Source organism: Atractosteus spatula, chromosome 25, assembly GCF_055471065.1.
Source record: "Atractosteus spatula isolate fAtrSpa1 chromosome 25, fAtrSpa1.hap1, whole genome shotgun sequence".
NCBI classification, from domain to species: Eukaryota; Metazoa; Chordata; class Actinopteri; order Semionotiformes; family Lepisosteidae; genus Atractosteus; species Atractosteus spatula.
This window is the reverse complement of record NC_142730.1, coordinates 4,330,636-4,351,861: the sequence shown is the minus strand read 5'-3', so window position 1 is coordinate 4,351,861 and position 21,226 is coordinate 4,330,636. Positions and strand designations below refer to the sequence as shown.

General features: G+C 44.4%; 1 protein-coding gene and 3 non-coding genes across 4 annotated transcripts; 1 reads left to right on the top strand and 3 right to left on the bottom strand.

Moving 5' to 3' along the window:
* Positions 1-2,106: 2,106 nt before the first annotated feature.
* On the bottom strand, positions 2,107-2,188 carry trnas-cga (transfer RNA serine (anticodon CGA)). Its single transcript has one exon. It is a non-coding gene; the product is annotated as a tRNA-Ser (tRNA).
* A 319-nt stretch (positions 2,189-2,507) lies between these two features.
* On the bottom strand, positions 2,508-2,806 carry LOC148815120 (signal recognition particle RNA). The gene has a single exon (XR_016086090.1).
* Positions 2,526-19,673, top strand: dcst2 (DC-STAMP domain containing 2). Its single transcript, XM_088905824.1, has 16 exons — positions 2,526-3,030; positions 4,345-4,794; positions 5,909-6,079; positions 6,569-6,670; positions 7,604-7,798; positions 8,333-8,398; positions 8,634-8,847; positions 9,379-9,536; positions 9,993-10,157; positions 10,595-10,762; positions 13,002-13,102; positions 14,545-14,675; positions 16,706-16,833; positions 17,642-17,735; positions 18,343-18,594; positions 19,077-19,673. The coding sequence occupies exons 1-16, from the start codon at positions 2,526-2,528 to the stop codon at positions 19,372-19,374; spliced, it is 3,198 nt and encodes a 1,065-aa protein (XP_088761950.1). The 3' UTR covers positions 19,375-19,673.
* trnas-cga (transfer RNA serine (anticodon CGA)) lies at positions 3,023-3,104 on the bottom strand. The gene has a single exon. It is a non-coding gene; the product is annotated as a tRNA-Ser (tRNA).
* Positions 19,674-21,226: the final 1,553 nt, after the last annotated feature.

Here is a 21,226-nt window from a genome sequence, read left to right as displayed (position 1 = left end):
AATTTTTCACTGCAATTTTTAATGCTCAAGCTATTAATAATTAGCAATAAATAGCCATCGTTGTTTTTGCTTGAATAATGCCCTTTAACACATAGCACACTGAGCAGAAAGAGGGTTTGGTCACTGAGTAATCAATGTTCCCTTGTTATCTATGGGTATGATTGACTTGCTCATGTGTTGACAGACAGATTGTGCTAACAGCCTTGTACTGTAGCTCCTACTCCTTTAGGTGGTGTCATTTTCAATTCTTACCCCCAGCACACTTTATGGCATTTTAAAAGGTATTTTGTTGAGTCGAGTAAGTCAGGTTTTTTAAGTTCCAAATTGAAATAATTTCAACAAAGCAAGCTGTCAACCGTGATTGGTCACCTAAAACCTCTTGCCACTGTGGTAGCTGATACCTTCCAGTGCAGAAGAGCAGAGCGTAGCCACAATGTTAAGGTCTGTGTTCTGCAGCTCACAGTGTGCACTGCAGCTAAGGTGCTGTGGTTACCCAGACTCTATTTTGCCCTTTATTTTTAGATACGGTGCAGCTTAGGTCTCTGCAATTGCTGTTTTAATGACCTGCAGTAGTATTCTTAGACATGGGTTCAGTGTTGTTATTCACATATTTAATGTAGCCCACACACTTGTAAGGTTACAGTATGTAAAAATGCATAATGGCACTGTATTTATAACTATGACACATCAGGGGAAAATTTCAATCAGATGTACACATCCTGTACAATATTTAATAAGCATTAACAGGAGAAACATAAAGAACCTCTCATTGTTTTATCGAAAAGTAAGGGATATGAGTGTGAAGAAGACACCACATTGATAGGAAAGCAACAACATAAGTAGGTTTCTGTTGGCTATAGTCACACTTTGAAATCTCAGGTTGCTTGATTGCTACGTCTTTGAGTCTAGGAGTTTGTGACTGCTCCTGTGAATACCACAATCAAAATCTTTATGAGGTGGAATGTCTTCAGTACTTATTGGAAAGGACATCCGTCTATTAATTTTCTAACCACCTAATCAATTCAGCAAACCGCCTAACCCAACAAGCAATAGCTGTAAGAGTACTCCTTGGACAGGACACCAGTCCGTTGCAGGACACAGACTAACACACCAGGGACATAAATCAATTAACCTACCAGTATTGTATGTCTTTGGACTGTGGGTGGAAACTGGACAGGACAGGGGAGAGCATACAAACTCCATACAGATCGCACTCCAGATCCAGAATTTAACCAGGCCCCAGCAACATTATTTTTCCTGCTATTGATTGTATAATAATCACGCTGAAGATTATTCAGGTAACATCGTTGTCCAAGCAGTTGACCTAAAATCTTTTTTTTACAATGAAACATCACCATTTCATTGTCAGTTCACAGTCATTTCTATATCACAAGGAGCAAAATGGTTTTAGGAAGTCTGTGTCATAATGTAAGCTATACTGTACGTGCATTGAATTCCATTCACGAAATGTTCCGACTCACGGTTTATACGGGAGTCGACGAAACCTTGTTAAAAAGAAATACATTGATAAGAGGGGAAAGATTAGCCGCGTTGTCTGAATGGGATTTGAATGAACGCTTCCGCAAGAGTTGGTCGAGACTTCCATCGCATGTCCACGAAAAGGCTTGTGCAGTGGGAGTACTCAATCAGTTCTACTTTCCGCGTTCTTCGGGCTGAAGGAATGGCAGAGCATTGTAGAATGATGTAGAAATAAGTAATAAACAAGAGAATAGCGTAGTCTGCCCTTGTGTTGCCATAAGTGGTTTATTATATAGTTTCTCTGCAACATGTTTCTCCTTTAAACAGTGGGGAGACCGATATTCAACGAGTGGTTTTCTTCCTTTCCTCTCGACGTCCGTATGCTCTGGACAGCAGGAAAAGCAAACCTCTACTCCTCTCTTTCGTTTTCCGTTTCACCAGACTCGTAAAGACGGCAAGAACACAGTTCAGTTGATCATCACCATGCTCAGACCATCAGTTTCAATAACCCTGACTTGACGACAGCGCGTTTCTCCCCGCATTTGGCGTTGTCGCTGTTTCCAGCAAGGTACAAAACTCAAGGAGTGCGCTGAAAAACCAGCGCCAAGCCAACAGCCCTCCTCTCCTCGTAGTCGGCAGGATTCGAACCTGCGCGGGGAAACCCCAATGGATTTCGAGTCCATCGCCTTAACCTCTCGGCCACGACTACGTGCTGATCTGGCTCTCTGCTCGGGTCTTTGGGAGAATCACTTGAATTCAGCCAGCAGACGTCGACTTTCTGGAACGCATGAATGACGCCCGTCCCTCCTTGCTTTTACATCACTTGAGCTGAAAAGATAAAAAAAAAAAAGACACGACACCCGCTGTTTCCAGCACCTGGTTCAGGCCCCTTGCTTCGAGTCACTGTGCGCTGTCCTAGAGAGAAGCCGGCGAAACACGGAGATCGGAGGTTGTTTCGGCTTGAAGTATTGTGCCAAGAAACACGCCACAGTAAACTGGAGCGGCTTTTGGCGAAAAGAGGGGTCTGCAAAAGACCGCGTCCCACCATGTCGCCCGGGCTGCACCACAGCAGCTGCTCACAGGAGCTGTCCCAGCACGCATCAGCACGGGGGCTTTCACCTGCTCCGTTTCCGACCTGGGTTGGTTCACCCCTCCTTAGGCAACCTGGTGAACCCAAGCTCCCGCGGGCTCACCATATTGATGCCGGTGACGCTGCGGACCCCCGCTCAACACAGCCCACCGCAGCGCAGAGCTCCCGAGCGCAAGCGGTCCTGCGGCCTCAGCCTCCCGGCAGCTGGGATTACAGGCGTGCGCCACCACGTCCGGCGAGCAACAGCCTCGCTCTTTCTCTCATCTTCGTGTGCTTTCAGCCACGTCCAGGGGACAGCTCGGTGTGTGACACGACTAGGAAACAACGAATGTCAGAGTGGAAAAGAGAACGGAGAAAAAGGAAGGCAGCGCCACACGCCAACGAAACCAGCAAGGCACAAAACTCAAGGAGTGCGCTGAAAAACCAGCGCCAAGCCAACAGCCCTCCTCTCCTCGTAGTCGGCAGGATTCGAACCTGCGCGGGGAAACCCCAATGGATTTCGAGTCCATCGCCTTAACCTCTCGGCCACGACTACACCTGGAGACAGAGGCGCCCCTTTGCGCTCTGCAGATGGGGCGAATTGCTGTCATTTAGCCAATATGCGTCGCACGATTGGAATTAGAGCATCAATCACCCCCGATCTTTTTTTCATCATTCGCTCCAGCGTCCAAGAAATCACGAAGCACACTCGCAGTTTTCAGCCCTTGATTAAGGACCCTTCATGTCACGTCGCGCTCTTCTAGAGCTGAGTGGGGTTGTCCTGGAAAAGCCCCACCACGTGTCGATGCACTCGTTTATTGGAAAACAAAACCGGTCGTGTTCTTGGGTATACATTTAAAGTATTTAGGTAAATCTAAAGAACTATGTAAGTAACTTTGGTTTTAGAGGCATTGTAAAAAAAGGCCTGTGTGGCACATGTCTGGTGGGGATGCTGAAATTGCGCACATTTCCAACGCAAGACATTGGGGGGTTTTATTAGTTAAAACCTCAAATTTAAGCCCATAACCGCCTGCCGCGCGACCAGGGTTAACAGGTTGCCGTTTGCGACGGAATTCCGCTTCCTTTTAAAAAAAAGCTGGTGCGTTCGTTATCAACAACAACAAAAACTAGCGTACGGCAAAAGAAGGTTTTTGGCGGGTCTGTTTTAAAGAAATAGAGGTCAGTAAGTGACACCCCAGCATCGTTGAGTCCCGACAGACGACAAAAAGCTTTGAAAGGGGCTAGGATCAGAACCGCCGTTTTTTTGTCGAATGCAAGTATGCAAGGTAGACTTTCAAATCATGAACCCTCTTTCTGAATTTCCTATTCACATGGATATCCTGGCGATACTCTTATTCCATAGAAATCGAGTAGGCTGCGCTTCTGCTCCGTCGTGACTGTAGGGTGTTCTGAAGCGGGAAGGAGATTGAACGGCTAAGCGACTGAAGAGAATCTGAAATTACTTCATTATGTGTTGGCTGAGATTTTCATCAATATTTGTGTTCAGTCGTATCATCCACCGGGCTCAATGAAACGAGGGGATCCAAATTCGTACTGAGAAATCCCGTGAAGAAAATGTGCTCTTGAAATCTGGAGACAGCTTGGTCAATTCCACACTACTGGTTACAAATGTCAAATAATCTTTGAACTTGAACATTTACCGGTAGTGGGATGCATGGGTGACCAGTTTCGGTAAAACATCAAGAAGTTTTAAAATAGTAAAGCTAGATTTTATATCGATGAGACACTTGGGCATGTCTTTTTCAACCAAGCCCGCGCTGTGACTCCTTCCCAAGTGTGCGGTCGAAGCTCTCACCGGCATGAGAGCCGTTCTCATTTTCGTTCCTCTCTCCCAGGGAAAAGCAGCGAAGGAGGAATGGATGTGGAGCAGAAGACAGAGGCCGGTTGTGTCTGCTGCCAGCCCTCCGACCGCTGCAGGATCCCGACCACGAAAGCCAGGACAGCCAGTTTCCGAAGCGGCAGCGGGAGGAGAAGTGGCCGTCGCCAAAGGCGGCGCCGGGACTACGACTCCCCCCTGAGGCAGGCCGTGCGTAGCCTGGGGGGCTTCGTGTTCGGGCTGCTGCTGGCCTCGCTGTATGGAGGCTCGGCGCTCTTCGTGCAGAGCGCCAGCCTGTGGTACTGCCTGCTCTCCACCGTCACCGTGGCGGCGTTCGCCGCGTTCGGCATGGGAGTCTCTGTGCGCATCCGCTCCTGCGTCATGCTGATGCTGCCCATGTTGTGCTCCAGTAGGTGGCGCTCTTTCTGCTCTCAGAGTGGAGTCGGATCTCTAAAAAAAAGTAGTAGGGGCCATGACACCAGCTTGCAGTTGTCCTCCATCCATTTTCTAACAGTTTTATCCAATCGAGTCCAGGGGGAGTTGAAGCCTATTCCAGCAATCAAAAGATAAATACATCAAAATAAGAAAGTAAGAGCTTTTTACAAACAGATAAGGATGGGCTGCTCATATTTGGGTGATGTAACCTATACTAGTACCATTATTCTTCTTTATTTGTCATCAAGAATAAGATATACAGTCGTTAGCAAAATAGTAGTAAAGTTAATTAAGCAGATTATATCAAAATAGGAGTATTAGCACACAAATGAAATTCAAAATGATTTAGATGAAATACAAGATTGGGCAGGTGACAAATACTTGATTTTGCATGCAGGTAGAACAAACACAAAACTATGCAAAACGGGAAACGGAGATAGAAGAGACTACTTATGAAAAAGACGTAGGTGTTTATGTTGAGCGTTAAGCGAAATTAGTTAAAAACATACAGTTAAATCAAAGGATGTTATGTTAAAAATGTACAATGCATTAGTAAGGCCATATTTACAATGCACACTGTATTTTACTACAATTGCTCCAGTCCACCACGTTTGGGTGTGTGTGAACCAGCATTGGTGGGCATATTAACTGCAGTGGGCTGTCCGATCCACAGGGGGGAGTCCTGCTCTCATTTCACTTAACACTGGTCTGATAAGCAGCTGCACTCTGGCACGGACTTCGCTTTTTATACGTGTTATTGTTTTCAGATTCACAAGCTTCAGGCAACACCCACAGGACCGACTGGGAGATCCTCTGAGGTATTAGTTTGGCTCTGAGCAGCCAGAGAGAAGGGATAGTCTTATTGGCCTCTCTCCCCTCTCCAGATGGTATGGATCAAACTGCTGAAGCAGGATATTTGATTGGGAGCTAGGAAACAGGGCTGCTTGTTACCACCATTTATGGGGTTCACCATCTCAGAGTCAGTTAAATGCCCAGTTAGGTGGCAGTTTTGAAGTCCCAGCTGCACAGTGTCCTGCTATTACAGGACCCAAGTGGTCAAACCACTCTCTCCTTTCTATCCCTGCCAGGAGAGGGAAAGAACTTCCTGCTGTTCATGGTGTTTTCCCTGGCTGTCCAGGGGCCACTGTCCAACACCCTGCAGAACTTCGACCGGGCAGCGGACAGTGTGACCTGTGGGGCAGAGCTGGCGATGAACCAGACCAGGGAGCTGGTACAGAGAGCCACCACACCCCTGCTGCGTGAGTGTTAACACTGCCCTAGGCTAGGACTGTTAGCTCGTCTATGGACAGCATGTAGCACTGTTGTACTTTTTGGACCCTCAATCTGTATATACCGATGCACATTTTGCACATATTTTATTGTTTTACAGTGACTATGAGCATATTTTGCACACACCTTACTACGTATTTATTTTATATTACTATACATATTTTAATTTTTTCGTCTATTTTGATGTCTGTTTTTGCTTGTCTTGGGCTGGGCTGCTGTAACACCTCAATTTCCCTTTGGGATCAATAAAGTCTTATCTAATCTAATCATGTCTCTGAGAGACATGCAGCCACACCGAAGACATACCTGCATGCCACTTTGTGGGATCTTCCCATGGGTGGCCACAGTGTGTGATGGCCATGACAGGATCTTCCCCAATGTCTGATGTTCACAGTCTGTGCTCCTCCAGGACCTGATGTTCGCAGTGTCTTTCAACCACTGTGTGTTTCTTTCCCCAGCTGTGTTGAACAAGGTGAAAGCCATCATGAGGAATGCCAGGCACGTGGCTGATAGGGTGAGCAGGTTCATCCGGACCCTCATAGACTCTGTCAGGCATGTGGGTGAGTGGCTCCTGTTTCCATTTATTTAACTCCTGCTGGTGGAGGATTAAGAGTCCTTGTCATTTTTCTGATCTGAGATATGTGAGAGATGAATCCAGCAAATGGAAAAACCAAGAAGAGGTTCTGGAGCAACTGGACAGAAGGTTGCTGTCTGCTCCTGCATTTGTTCTTTCGAGGTGCAGCACTCTTCAAGATCAAGATCTTCGAGTAGTCTTGTCATCCTTGGTGGATGTTGGGTAGTGATTAGTCCATTTTTGTATTTCCTCTGGTACATATTACACCAGTTGAGATGAGGTGTGATGCACATGTCCCGGGAACAAGAATACCAAGTTCAGTCTGCTATGTAACCATCCATAATTCCCTTATAAATCATTGACATGTGAAACTTTGGTTCTGACAAGCTTCACAAGAGTCACAACTATCAAACTATCATGGCTTGTGATAGGCCTGGAATCCAGTGAGAACCATAAGCCTCCCAGCCTGCAGTGGCTACCAGAGGTTTTTTATCTGGAACCCTCAAATGTAGAAACCTAACACATGTACAATATCTCTGCATTGTCTCATTTACTGGTCAGTCCCCACTAAGCTGCCTCATTTTCTGTACCTGCAGCAGGATTGCTAGGAAAGCACAGACACTGACCCCAACCCTGGACTATGCTCTGCTCTTTGAAGTTTGATGCAGTTTAAGTGTTTAGGGTGTTGATAAAAAGCAGAACACTGGTAGAATTCCAGTACAGTATTACAGACTGATGCATGATATGTAGACATGTGATTAAATATGGGGTTTCAAAGTACAGTATATGAATGCTGATTTAAAGATATGTGTAGAGATTAATTTAATGAATAGGTGAACTGAAAACATTTTAAGATGGGAAATGGTTAGAGCTTTTGATCTCTTGATCTCTATGTCTGTCCCTGTCTGTCCTGCTGTAGCCCGTGTCCTGAGGAATACCTTTCACTTCCTGGTCAATATTGGGGAGGTGTGCAATGAGGAGCTGGGCACACCCTACAGGAAGTGCATCAAGATCTTTGACGATGCTCAGAATAACTGCATGGAGCTGCTGTCAGTCTTCTCCTTCCTGTGCTACATCGTGGACATCTTCAGACCCCTCTGTGGGCTAGCGCACAGTTAGTGCTCTCACTTCTTCCTCTCTTGTTACTCAGAGTCTCTCCCTCTCTCGATACCTCTCTTTCCTGTGTTTCTCCTTTTCCTCTCTTCATTGACACTCCAGCTTCAAATTTCAATAGGCTTTACTGGGGTGACAGCTCTTTGTTTGCTTTTTAAAAACTGTACAGGTCAAAGATAATGTGCTCAGACTCATAAATAAAAACCATTTACCACATCAGAATAAAGAAACATTGAAATAACACACACAAACGTCCCTTTGCCTTCCCACTTACAGCATCAATACACCCTGGTCACTCACCCTCTGTGCACGTATCTGAAATCAGCTGTCTTCCCTGATTCTCTCCTGTCCCCAGCGCCTTCACTCAGAGCAACAGCCTCACCTTCATGGCCTCTTTTTCCTCCTTCATCTGCGCTCTTCAAGTGGACGTCTTTACTAGTTGAGCCTCTCAGGAAACTCTTCCTTGAAATATTTTCGGTCCGAGTTGTTGATTTTGATTCGCTTCTATTCATTTGCCACTCTCTCTTTCTGACAGTTGTCCGGTGGTTCTGTGTCATCCCCTCCTATGTCATGAGCTGCGTCAAAGCCAGAATCTCTTCTCGTAAGTACGCCTATAACTTAGACAAAGGTATGTTTGAACTTGATTTCTCTGATGCATTTTGAAATACGAGGCACAGTCCTTTCTGAGCCAGCTGGTTTGCATTGATCCTGTTGCACAGAAAACAACCCAGTACATTTGCCCATTATTGTCTTACTCTTTCCATGAGAGTCCTGGAGAACAGGCACAGTAGCACAGGCTGACAGGAGTCCTTCCTCTCTCTGTCTCTGCTTCCCAGCCACCATCAGCGCCTTCAAGAAGATGCAGCAAGAGTTTGAGTTCAACATCTCAGCCTCGACCCATTTGGCCACTCACCTTAACAGCAGCCAGTCCATTCAGCAGCTGGCCCACAGCATCATGGGAGATGTGACAGTGGAACTGTACCGCTTCCAGGAGTTTGTGGGCCTTTTTGGCTATGCAGGTGTTGTCCTGCTGCTGCTCATGTACTTGCAGTGAGTGATTGGGGTTCCACATCACCAAAGCACACTGTTCACAATAGATGATTCCCTCATCGGTTGGGCAATCTGCTGGTTTAATCTCTGTTTCTTTTTTGTTAATAACTAAGAATTACCCATTTGGCCGCTCCTTCTATTCAAAAACTGTTTCCTGCACATGTCTGCAAACTAAGCAACTACTGCAAGAATGAGAGCTACAGAAAATGTAAGAATACACTGCCTGGATCATTTTTTTCTAGATTACAAATTGAGAGGAGTTAGCAACTCTCCATACTTTACAAAGTGTGGAGAGGTTTCTATAGCTCAGATTACCAGGAGATACTTTTTCCATCATCATTGACTGGTACTGAATAGCGAGACTGAAGGTACAGGCAGAGATTGCCCCTGTTTCTAATAGGCTCAAACTCTCAGTTGAGGTGATATAATTTTGTTTTTTAATGGGGTTATCAAGGGGGAACCTATATGTGGGACTGACTGTATGTTTATTTGTACATCTGTACTTCTGTCTCTATGTGCTGTTTCCTGCAGGGCACTCTTGTACAAGAATAGGTACCTCTTCCAGGATGACTTTGACAATGTGTACATCACCAGGCAGTTTGTGGAGATAGACATGATGAGGGCGCGTCAGGGCAAGACTACACTGCTTCCTCTCAGCCGTGAGGAAGTCGGGAGCTACATCACACCCTGTGAGTGAATGCAAAAGAGAGGGAGTCAGGGAGACACAGGGTAAAGGTGAAAGAGAAAAAGTGTGAGTGGGAGATGTGGAACTACAGAGTAATGTAATGAAAGTGAAAGATGGGGAAATACTGTAGATGGAGAGAGATAAAGCAGAAGAGCAACTGAAGAAGTTGAGGGAAATAGAGAGGTAGAGGAGGAGCAGAGTAATTCTGGGAAAGAAGATTTACCTTGTTCATTTGTTAGATTTGTAGTTTAGTGAGTTCGAGAGCCATTCTATTTGAAATGAGGTGCCTCCTGTTGTCAGTCATCTTAAACTCTCCTTGTGACTGAGTCCTTGCTTTATTATTGAGTTTAATCTCTGGTTGATTTGTCAATACCTCTTTTCAGCTGTAATGAGATTGATTTCCTGGTGCCTTTACACATCTGCATAGAAAGATCAATTGCACGAATCTCTGTCCCCACAGGTTCCCTCCATCTGACCAAGAAAGAGAGACAAGCCTATACTCTGGACATTGTCAGCATCTTCAGACACATGTTGATAGGCTTCCTGGTGGTAGTGATGGACTTTCTCACCTTCTGGGTGTTGGACATGGTACGACACCTGGCCCAGGGCGAGGTGGTCGCCAGGGGTGAGTGAACTTGACGGGGGGCAAGGTCGTGGTTCTGGGTGGGTGGATGCGGCTTGGGGTCGAGGTGTTGGTCACGAGTGACTTTCAAGCCTGTAAATGTGTTTTGTTATGAGAGTGTTGATTACTATGCTTCAGATGGAATTAAACCATTACTGTGCTGTGTGATGAGAGACGTTTTTACTGTGGATCATGTTCTGAAAGGCTGTTACTGTGATTCATTAGCATAGATTACAGGGTCCGGTATGCACTCTAAACTTGCATCTTTATTAAGCAGATACATTGCAGAGGAAACACAACCACACAAAAAGCAGCACATAAACACCAGTGTGTGATCAGCACCTTACACTGAATGGACTCTCCATACCAATCCTGCCTGTTTCACCACAAAGAAGAATGGCTCTTCCCAGAAGCCTCATCATGTCTGTTTTCCCTTGCAGCCCCAATGCTGATTGCCATGGAAGTGAATGGCTCTGGCTACGCCTCTGACATCTTCAAGGACATTGTGGCCTCCTTTGACATCCTACAGAAGACCAACATCAGTGTCCTCAGCAAGAAGTGCCTGATTCAGCCTTCCAAGCCTGACTACATGGGTTACCTGTTCATAGGTAAGACACCTGACTTCAGGCCAATCTCTTCAGCCCCCAGCACTGATTTTTTACCAGCTGGCCTCCTGGTACAACAAGACATGCACCTTTGTCACTGGACCAGATATGACAAGCTTTGAGCTCCTGTAATCCACTGGACCAGCCGGTCTCCTGGTGCAAAAAGCATCATACTTGAGCTTCCTTTATTGCCTATAACGACTTATGAAAAACAGCAGTTATCTAAATGACTGTCTAAAGCTGTCAGTTGTTATTCTCTGGGCCGTGTGGTTTTTTAATGTAAAAAAAAACTGCACTGTGTAAGTATAATATAATTTGTTTTGACTCTAAGATATCTCTCCTCCTGCCTTATACTCAGCACTCGAGTACAAGGTGGAACTTGTGGGATTGATCAGACGTAGGTGATGTGGTGATTTCACCTGTTGAATCTCAAACCTAGTAAAAAAAAAGGAAGTTAAATAGAGGAATGAACGAATACTCCCCCCGTTTATTAAGAGAACAATGCCATTGTCCCATTCGTATGTAAGAGCAATGCCTCAAGGTTTGTTTAGATTATCTTGATGGACATCAGAAAATGCTGTCCCAGAATGTTGGAGGCTGGACTCTGATTGGTGCACTTTCACTCACTGTCAGGCAGTTTTATAGCCAGCAACATCTAATCTGACAAAAAGGTGAAGTCAAATACAGTCTGCCTATTAAAGGCCATGATCTAGATCAGATGATCATGAATCGCACGACCTCATCATGTTTATCGTCATGGTTATTCTCACACTGCCGGTTCCAGTGCACCACAGCCATCAGGACACAGAAGGTGATTGGTAGCAATCTGCCTGTACCAGTCATTTTAACACGTACAACCAGGTCGTTCCGATCAAGTCCTGAAGCTTTACTTGTTACCTTTCCCATCGACTCATCCTGGCATGACGACATTCCAGCAGCATAACACACATCCTCATGCCTCTTGTGTAACAGCACAAGCTTGGGCGGGAAATGAGATTATAACAGTTATGCTGTTGATCCCCTGTTTCCAGACTCGAGCCCCACCGAATGTTTCTAGGATGAGTTGGGATGGTGTGTGGTATTTCATGCTCAGAGTAAACAGCAAGAAGGCACATGTTACCACAGGCCCTGTGAGACAAAATCCCAAAAGACAGCGTCTGTGACCTGATGCAAAGCATGTGTCCAGCAACACACAGTCACACTACCAGCCTGGGATGTCCACAGTAAACTCACTGTTGATCATCTTTGTTGAACAAATGCTAATCAGCATGATAAATCTACCTATTTCAAGTCTGCTCAATGACTTCAGTGTATCTCATACAATATACTGTATATATATTTGTATTTTCATATAATAACTGTGGGAATGTTTTGTAATTTTTCATAATGAATTTATTTACATATTCATACATAAATGTTGAACAACGACAGTCATAACTGTAATTGGAAGGTTAGAAAGTAGTCTCAGGGGACTTAACTATAGTTTGCTTATGGTTATACCATAATTCCATCACCTTGTGCTTTTTCCTGTTACCCACATCTTGACTGTTTCTGTAGCACACTTCTGTGTTTTGTTCTGCTTTAAGTGGTCATTGCTGACCTGGCCTTTCAAAGAGCAGTCATGGTTCTGATATCAAGACCCTTTGAGTGACTAAGGCTTGACCCCTCCCCAAGCACAGTGCAGTAGACTGTGAGGGCGGGGCTCAGTGAGTGACTAAGGCTTGACCCCTCCCCTAGCACAGTGTAGTAGACTGTGAGGGCAGGGCTCAGTGAATGACTAAGGCTTGACCCCTCCCCTAGCACAGTGTAGTAGACTGTGAGGGCAGGGCTCAGTGAATGACTAAGGCTTGACCCCTCCCCTAGCACAGTGCAGTAGACTGTGAGGGCGGGGCTCAGTGAGTGACTAAGGCTTGACCCCTCCCCTAGCACAGTGCAGTAGACTGTGAGGGCAGGGCTCAGTGAGTGACTAAGGCTTGACCCCTCCCCTAGCACAGTGTAGTAGACTGTGAGGGCGGGGCTCAGTGAGTGACTAAGGCTTGACCCCTCCCCAAGCACAGTGCAGTAGACTGTGAGGGCGGGGCTCAGTGAGTGACTAAGGCTTGACCCCTCCCCAAGCACAGTGCAGTAGACTGTGAGGGCGGGGCTCAGTGAGTGACTAAGGTTTGGCCCCTCCCCAAGCACAGTGCAGTAGACTGTGAGGGCGGGGCTCAGTGAGTGACTGAGTCTTGTCTCTCTCTTGGAGGGCTTCTCTACGGCCTGTCCTTCTTCATTGTCATTGCCGGGAGCTATGTCACCCGCCTACGGAGATTCATCTGCGCCAGTTACTACCCAGATCGAGAACGGGTAAGCAGACGGGCACTGTAAGAGGACAAACCTTAGAGCACCTCACCAGTATATACAGTCTTCCATTCCACAGTCTTATACCATGCCTCTCTGTGCTTTACTGTAATTACCACTAGACTTTACCGCTGCACTGTGCTTTACTGCACAACGGCGGTCTGCTTTTACTCCAGTCTCACTTCACTTTTATCCTGGTAGATCATGTATTCTAAAAAGAGGGTAGTCTGCACTAGGGAACTTAAAATATTCTGGGAATCCTGGCCCCAATCTGTTTTTGGAATGAGTTTAACCTTTAGTATCTCCTGGATAAACCAGGCAAGGTTTTAAATATGTCCCTGATCTGAAAGTTTTTGAACTGTGAATTCATTCACCACCAAGTATTGTACATTTCCTCAACATTTGGGAGACTGAAGTACACCAAGGCACTCTCCTTTTAAGAAATGCAAACAATTAAATATAATCTGAATCTATGCTCCTGCTGCTGGTCGGAGTGAGTAATCCATAATTACTCGCTTAATGTCCAATGTCATGAAAAGTCCTGCAGTGTTGTCATAACATCTGTTAACAATGATAGCCTGTATGCTGGAGCACAGGCTCACTGATAAAGGGAAAAAAATGTCTGCTAACAATCAGAATCACAGTTTATGCTATTGGTAAAAACTTCTCATTTAATCTCGACGTTTTTAGTGTAGGAACTGCCTGTTTTTAGAATTCTCTTTCCTTAGTTTCCTTAGTTTTGGTTGATATAAACTATGACGTGTTAAAAAAATGTAAGCAAAGAGATGAACTTAAACTAGCCAACTGGTTCAGACTGCCAATCTTTATATCACCGGTGATACTGGAACAATGTGTGCAGGTTATCTTGCAAACTGCAAGCATTTTAAAGGTTCTTCGTTGTTTTAACTGGTACAGTATCTGACATGCAGAATAATAAGTAGAAATTCCATTAAAGGAGTGTGTGAGTCATTACTTCCTTGTCGTGTAGAATTACAGTAGTATCACTTTAGATAGAAAGCTCAAAGCATGTATTAATTCCTTTCAGTTTCTTTCAAAGATCTGAACAGATCCAATGAATTATTCTGGAATTACAGAGCCTGGTGGCAATCTTAGCAGGCAGTGACCCTCCAAAGGAAATAAATCATCTCCATTTTCCTACTCTTTAATTTCCTGCTCTTTTGGTGACTCATAGCTGAGCAACTCTGTGATGTTTGCTTTGGCAGGACTTTTTAATTTTCCATGCCCATTGCACTGCTTCGGCAACAATGAGGTTTTGCATATGCTCAGGAGGGTGCAGTCACAATGCGCCTGTGTGATTTGCTGTCCTTCAACGTTCTCCCCTGTGTTTGACACTGCTCAGAAGAGCTGTCGGGTATGGTGTGCTTGCCCTATGTTTGACGTTGCTCTGAATTTCTACATTTTGGTCTGCTTGCCTTGTGCATGGACAGGAGAGGACATGTTTCCTGTACAACCGGATCCTATGTCAGCGTGCGTCCCTGGGCACAGCTCTCCTGCGATCAGTCCAGAGGAAGTCACTGGACAAAGGTCACTCCAGCCTCCTGCTCATACTGGCTGCCCAGTAAGATCCACAGCATCTACCCATTTATCATTGGTCACACTCTTACAACGTAAAATGACTTTTCACTCTGTGTCACTGTGTACTGATTTCACTTTATTATTCAGATGTGCTCTTAACTAGTATATATTAACTAGCATGTGGCAAAGCACTTACCTGATGACAGGTCAGATAAGTGCAGAGACTGTCAACACCCAACAGACACTGCTATAAAAATAAAAGCTCATGGCTTCATAAACTGATGAGTAAAGTCTTACCACAGAAAAAAACATGCTAGAATAAAGTCATCTGGTAATGAGATGCATTGTATTTTAAAAGGGGGAACAGTCCAGTGTTTATGCTCTGTGTAGTGGACATTGGTCACTCTGGTTAAGTCAAAACAGAAATATACTGTAGCTCTTCAGCCATGTCACTAAAGAGCCAATGCCCTGAAGACTTTAGAGGGCAGTCAGACTCCTCAGTCACTAAACCCTTATAAGCAGTAATAATAAAGACCAGTCAAGACACAAACTGGTCCAGTCAGTAAGATCTCCTAGAAAACTCTGTGGCTCTGCAGGAGAAGGAGCAAGTTTAAAAGCTTCATTTTTTGCAGGGCCTCTTGAGTGGCTTAGCTGATACAGATGCCTGCAGAACACAGGTTGAGCTATCTGCGATCAGAGGTTTGATGCTGGGTCATGTCAATAGGTAGCAGAGGTGCACAGCTGGCAGGGGTTTGCAGAGAGCAAGGTGGGATTAGTTGTTAAGGGCTCTCTCAGCTCTCCTTGTGTCTTCCTGGGTGCTTGCTGACATGTGGCACTGTGAGAGCTGATAAGAGATCTGGCTCTCTTCCAGCTGGCTCTGAGCCTGCTGTACAGGACTGGCTGTCTTGGATCTGTTAGAAGCCTAGTGGCTCAAAGGTGGAGGGAGCAGAGTATTCTGACTACACTGTCTTGTTCTCCCTTGTGTGTGGTTCCGTTTAGAAGCTGCAAGCTGAGACATGGCAAAACATACAATTGGCTATTCTAATTACAGTATATCTGCTAGGTACTGTAGAACAAAAATAACTGGCTATTCTGAACTATAAAAAATATTGTTTTATTATTTTTTGTAGATAAGGTTCTCAGCATATGTGTTTTCCTTTAAAGGTTTTGTAGATTAGTATGAAAGTGACTCCTGATCTTTTTTCTAAAGCACTTTGTAATTACATTGTTGAGACCTCAATAAATCTGATTAGAGTGTTTATTTTCTTCAGCTGGAAACGTTTTGTAGTTTAAAATGTCTTTCAATGAATCCTAAATCCTTTACTTGTTTAAGAAACAAGAAACAACTACAAAAGGACTATGGAAATTATCAGAATGCAAGAAGATAAGAAAAGACGGGTGACCATTTAGCCCAGCTTGCTTGTTTCTTTGCTAGAAACTGCTTAATCTCACAATCCAGCCTTTTCTTGAAGGAACCCAAAGAATCATATTCAACAACATTACTGGGCACTTAGTTGTAGAATCTCACAACCCATTCTGAAAAGTCTTTCCTTGGTTATATAAGCCTTTCTCTAAATTTCCTCTGGTGTAATGAGGTCTCACCATTAATCCTGAAGTAGTTTCTTAGTATCTTACTGCCTTTTAAAAACTCGCAACAAATTCCCCCACAGTTTGATTCGTCCGAGAGACTTGGTTCCTATAACCTTTTGAAGACATTCCTTGAAGGCTTAGAATGAACTTGTTTCTCTTTAAAGAGGCTCAGTTCTATAACTGAGAGCTCAGCTGGAGTATAAGTCCAGGAAGGACAGGGGCGCTGAGTCGAAAAATGCTGAATAGGTGTGTGAACGCTCTACATCTTCTTCATATTAGTATCATCACCATCATCGATATCAACATCTACATCTATTGTTCCCAGTTCTGAAGAAACAGCACGTTTTAAATTTGCTTATGAAAAAAGCAGGCACTTATCCTCTGTAGACTACTGGGTGAGGCCTCTTAGAACTGTTCAGTATTGTGGGTTACAGAGGCAAAGGGCCATCACTGAGCAGTCCTCTCATGCTCATTCCTACACAGTATCCCAGGATTCTCTAGGATAGCAGGGCTCTTGGGGGCGACACAGAGGTGCTGTCTGGCTTGCGGGAAGATTGCAGAAGGGATGCTACCCATGGAGTTTGTCCCCTGTGTCACTCCTCAGTGCAAAGGTAAAGCCTTTCAATTGCAAAGATGATCGAACAGACGTACAATACAAAGAGGACTTGCGCTATCAGTTCTGACTTCCCAGCTCTGCCCCTTCAATTCAGAATCCATCACCTCCACAGTGTATTATTACTACTACATACAGTGTGTTAGTGGTTATTTATCACTTCCAGAGGCTTCACTTTCAGTCACTGCATTCATTCATTTCTGTGCTCGGGTCAAAGTGCATTCACAGCTCTTCCCATTGAAAAAAGGTGTTGTCTCATGTTCCTAAATGGTGAAAACACCATACCTATAATAAAAAAGGACCTGTGGCTTCCAGTATGATCAAGAAAAAAAACTGGCACTTTCCTTCTATGGTAATAAATCTTAGGTAGCAGTTACAGTACCTCTGAGCTGCCCTTAGCAGATTCCTTGAAAGATTACAAATAGATTTGATTTATCTATGAATACATTTACTGAATGTTAAGTGAAAAAAATAATTTATTAGCTGCTTTTTAACTAAATGTAGACTTTTCAATCCTAAAACTACCACAGACTCATTCCTCTTGACTCAGTGAAACTAGGAGGGATACAGGTTATTTTATTTTATTTTAGTCTTTCTGCTCTGCTATTAAATTTAAGTCACTTATTTTCCAGTTGTAATAAAAGTGCTTTTAGGTTTTAGCAGTTGGCAAAACTAATTAATTGTTTAGGGGGGTCTAACCTGGGCAGATGTGCAGAGGGGAAGACATTCCAGATCGATATTCCTCCAGGTGTTGGTAAAACTCAAGGGGTAATGATCTTTGGCACTGGGTGTGTTGTGTGTCTCAGGTCTGTACTGCAGGCAGTGCTTCAGCAGTCTGGACAACATCTGCTCCTTGTGTATGAGGCTCCTAACCTTCCCAGAAAACCACGAAGAAGAGCTGTGAGTACGCAGTTCCAGGCAGGAACTAAGCCTGTCCAGTTCACTGGACAATCACTGAAGGGCAAGGGTGTCCAGCCCTGGACCTTCAAAGCCATATTGTCTTAAGATTGTAGAGATTCCATCTGAGCATTTTCCAGAACTGTAATCATTGACTATTCTATAGGTTTGTATCCTAATATCTACACCTATTAGTATAATATTAAATACCATTGCTGATTCAATTGAATTCCAAAAAATGTGAGGTTCTAATTTTAAATGAGAATTTAAGACAGAAAACGGGAGCTATTTTTTTTCACAGAGGAGTTTGAAATCAACTCCTTAGCCACGATCCTGAAGCTGTCTGTTGAGCAGTGGACAGAATTTATAGATCATCAAGCAGAAGCTCTTTAAAATGCCGCCATCCTTTCTGTACTGATTCCACATCCTTCCTGTTCCATTGTACTGTGTCCCTCTTTTAGCTCTGTCTCATTCCTTCCTTCATTGTCTGCTTTCCTGAAATTGTAATCTTCAGACTTGGAGCCTATATGTACAGTTTCAAGATGTATCGGTCACGGTTCTATCATCTCTGTTTTCTCTGTTTCTCAGTAACACTGGGCTTGTTCTGCAGGGACTCCAGTGACGAGGAGACAGTAGGGCTGTGGACTTCTGCCCTGAAGAGCCTGAGGCACTCAGAGCTGCAGCACAGGGGCCGCCTGAGGAAGCTTCTGAAACAGAGAATAAAGCAGGCCCTGAGGAAGAGGAGAGTGGAGTCTGAGAAGGAGAGCCAGCCTACTGCGGGAGAGCCATCCTGCCTGGGACAGCAGCAGAGTGAGAGTGACACCAGCAGTAACATCAGCAGCCAGGACAGCCACCCTCACAGGTCAGACAAGTAGAGTCAGCTGACCTGTGTCAGTGTGGTTCAACTTTCAGCTGAAGTCTCCCAGCTCTTTCTAGAGCATCACCTGAGGAGCTTCACACCTGAAGAGTGAGAGTCCCTTGACATCCCTCCAGACAGTCACACGTCTTAATTCCTCACCCGTTTTATACTCCCAGAAAGAGCAAACCTAAAACCATCCTTTTTCAGCTTTTTTCTTTATTGAGAATCCATAATGACACAAGAGGCAAAACAGTTTTGTATTTTTACAGTTGCAAAAAAAAATCAAAGTCATTCTTATGTCTGAGTGATTACTGCAACCAGGATGAAGTTGTTGTTTTCCATTCATGTGTCAATTATTACCCCAAAATGATGTGCTCTGCATGCCATATGTGTCAATGATCGTGTTATTTAAAAAAAAAGAAACCTGCAGTTTCCATTTGAGCCCAGCTGGCTCACATGCAATAATAACTGCTGTTCATTCACAGTGACCTGGACTTCAGCTATCAAGAGAGGGAAGAGTGGAGCAGCTCTGACACCAGTACCCATAACCCCCAGGCCTTCCTGGAGCACTGCCAGAGCCAAGACCAGGTCAGCCTGTGGGACCTGACCGACACGTCCACTGGGGACAGTGAGAGCAGCCAGGATGGTCATCTGCAGAAGGTCACTGCCCTTAACCCTGTAGCACCAGCACTGAGCACCACGTCACAGCCAGTACAAGAGCTGGCTGGGCCTCAGGGAAGCTTGCTGGACAGCCCTGAGCCACTGTTGGACACTGGTCCTTAAACACTGCCCAGCATGAGAGCTGGAGATTCACATGGAACATTACTAACTTCACTAGCATTAACAGAAACTGTCAAGTCTTTTAAATAATGACTAACGGCGTCCAGTATTCTCCTTTTATATTCTCCCAAAGTGATCATCCCACAGCACTGTTTCAACCTCAGAAGCAGGCAGTGATAATTTAAATCCCTTTTACCAGCTCCTCCAAAAATAAATTTGTAAATGACAGTGCCAACTGTATAGATCTCTGATTTCTCATTTGTCTATACAGTATAGCCCGAGCAGCTTCTGCAGGAGATCACTGGTGAGAAGATTAATGATTAAGAGCAGGAATTTTTAAAGCAGTTTTACTGCAGCCCTACACCCCTTTGGATCTGAAAATATGTTCTCACACCCCTTACAAAAATTGCTAAAGAAGGTCAGTTTTTTAAACCTAAGATATATCACCACAGACTGAAAGAGAAAGAATTATATGTTTATTTTCAATTTTGCAGTAAAATGAAGAACATGAAAAATACACACTTTTTTAAGTATACCTTAAAATGCCTAGGTTTGATGAAACAAAGTGGCTGTACTTGCGTTCCTGCTTAATTTGTGTTTTTTTTTGATGATTTCATTTCTAAAAAATTCTGGTCTGTCTCGTACCCCCCCCAGGTAGGGTTTCTCATACCCCCAGGGGCTGCCTGCACCCCAAGTTAAGACCCACTAGTTTAGAGAAATGTTTGTACATTGTATGAACTTACTCACAATGGCACCCTGTGTACTCAGAGACATCACCCTTGCTTGTCCAGTACAATACAAGTGATATCTGCAGCCTTAGTTAAATACTTCAAACAGCATTCAAAGGGTCTAGCACAGCTGATGCCTAGTTAAAGATTCAGACCTGGAGACTGATAGTTCAGTCACAATGAAGCCAGACGTTGGTGTCCCAAGGAGCAATTCTGTGGGTTGGCCCACCCATGGTCTCCCAGCGCTTGTCTTGGGGGTCTCCTGTGTCTCCTGGTTTCCACTCTGTGTTCTTAATTAATGAGGTCAAATGATTCATTTAATTTAACTGAATTTCCTTCTGTAAAAGATGGCCCCTTTTGAAAACTGTTTTCAGTTCTTAAAAACATAGACTGGGCTAATAATTAGTATTAGCCCTGCACAACATTGGCAACTTAAACTACAGGGCACAACCAGAGTCAAAGTGTTAATTATGGGAGGTTTGACACAGTGTCATCCCTGCCTATGTCTGAACGTCGCCAACTGGCTGCCTATTGAGAGCTGTTTGGATCCAAATAAGGAAGGAGCTACTTAGAAAGCAAGCTAAAGAGAGACTGAACAGAGACTGGATATTTGTTATTTCTCTTCACACCTGTGGCGTGGCAAGAATTGAATGCAGAAATGGGTTGAAAAAGGTTTAATACTGCTCCACTATCTGATAAAGGAAGAGCAACTAGAGAACAGAGGAGTCCTGCACAACCAGAATTTGGGTAATTTTCTCACAGTGCTTTGCAAATTGCAAAGTATTTATTCTAAACTGATGCTAATTGAAAGATATTTGCCAAAGATATTTGCTTATTGAAATTTGCCAAAATGTCACAGGACTTGTTGTAGGTCTATAGGGCTGGGTCAAGGTTAGAAACTTGCATTAAATCCCACATGTAACTTGTAATTCCTTTCAAACCAGCCCAGATGCTGCTGGGCCCATGCTCAGCTAAAAGTGTTGATACCGTGTTTGAGATAATATAGCTCCCACATGCGTGTACGTAGCGCTAATAACGTGTTAAGCACTTTACAGACAGAAACAAGAATGCTACATCAAAAAGGTGCCTATTTGTTCAGAGGCAGCACTACACCCTCAGTTCAGTTA

Coding starts and splice junctions, on each gene's coding strand:
- dcst2 (XM_088905824.1), top strand. CDS start 2,526: ATGTCGCCCGGGCTGCACCACAGCAGCTGCTCACAGGAGCTGTCCCAG. Junction 6,080..6,568: donor AGCCACCACACCCCTGCTGC/GTGAGTGTTAAC, acceptor TTCTTTCCCCAG/CTGTGTTGAACAAGGTGAAA. Junction 16,834..17,641: donor TGTCACTCCTCAGTGCAAAG/GTAAAGCCTTTC, acceptor TGTGTGTCTCAG/GTCTGTACTGCAGGCAGTGC.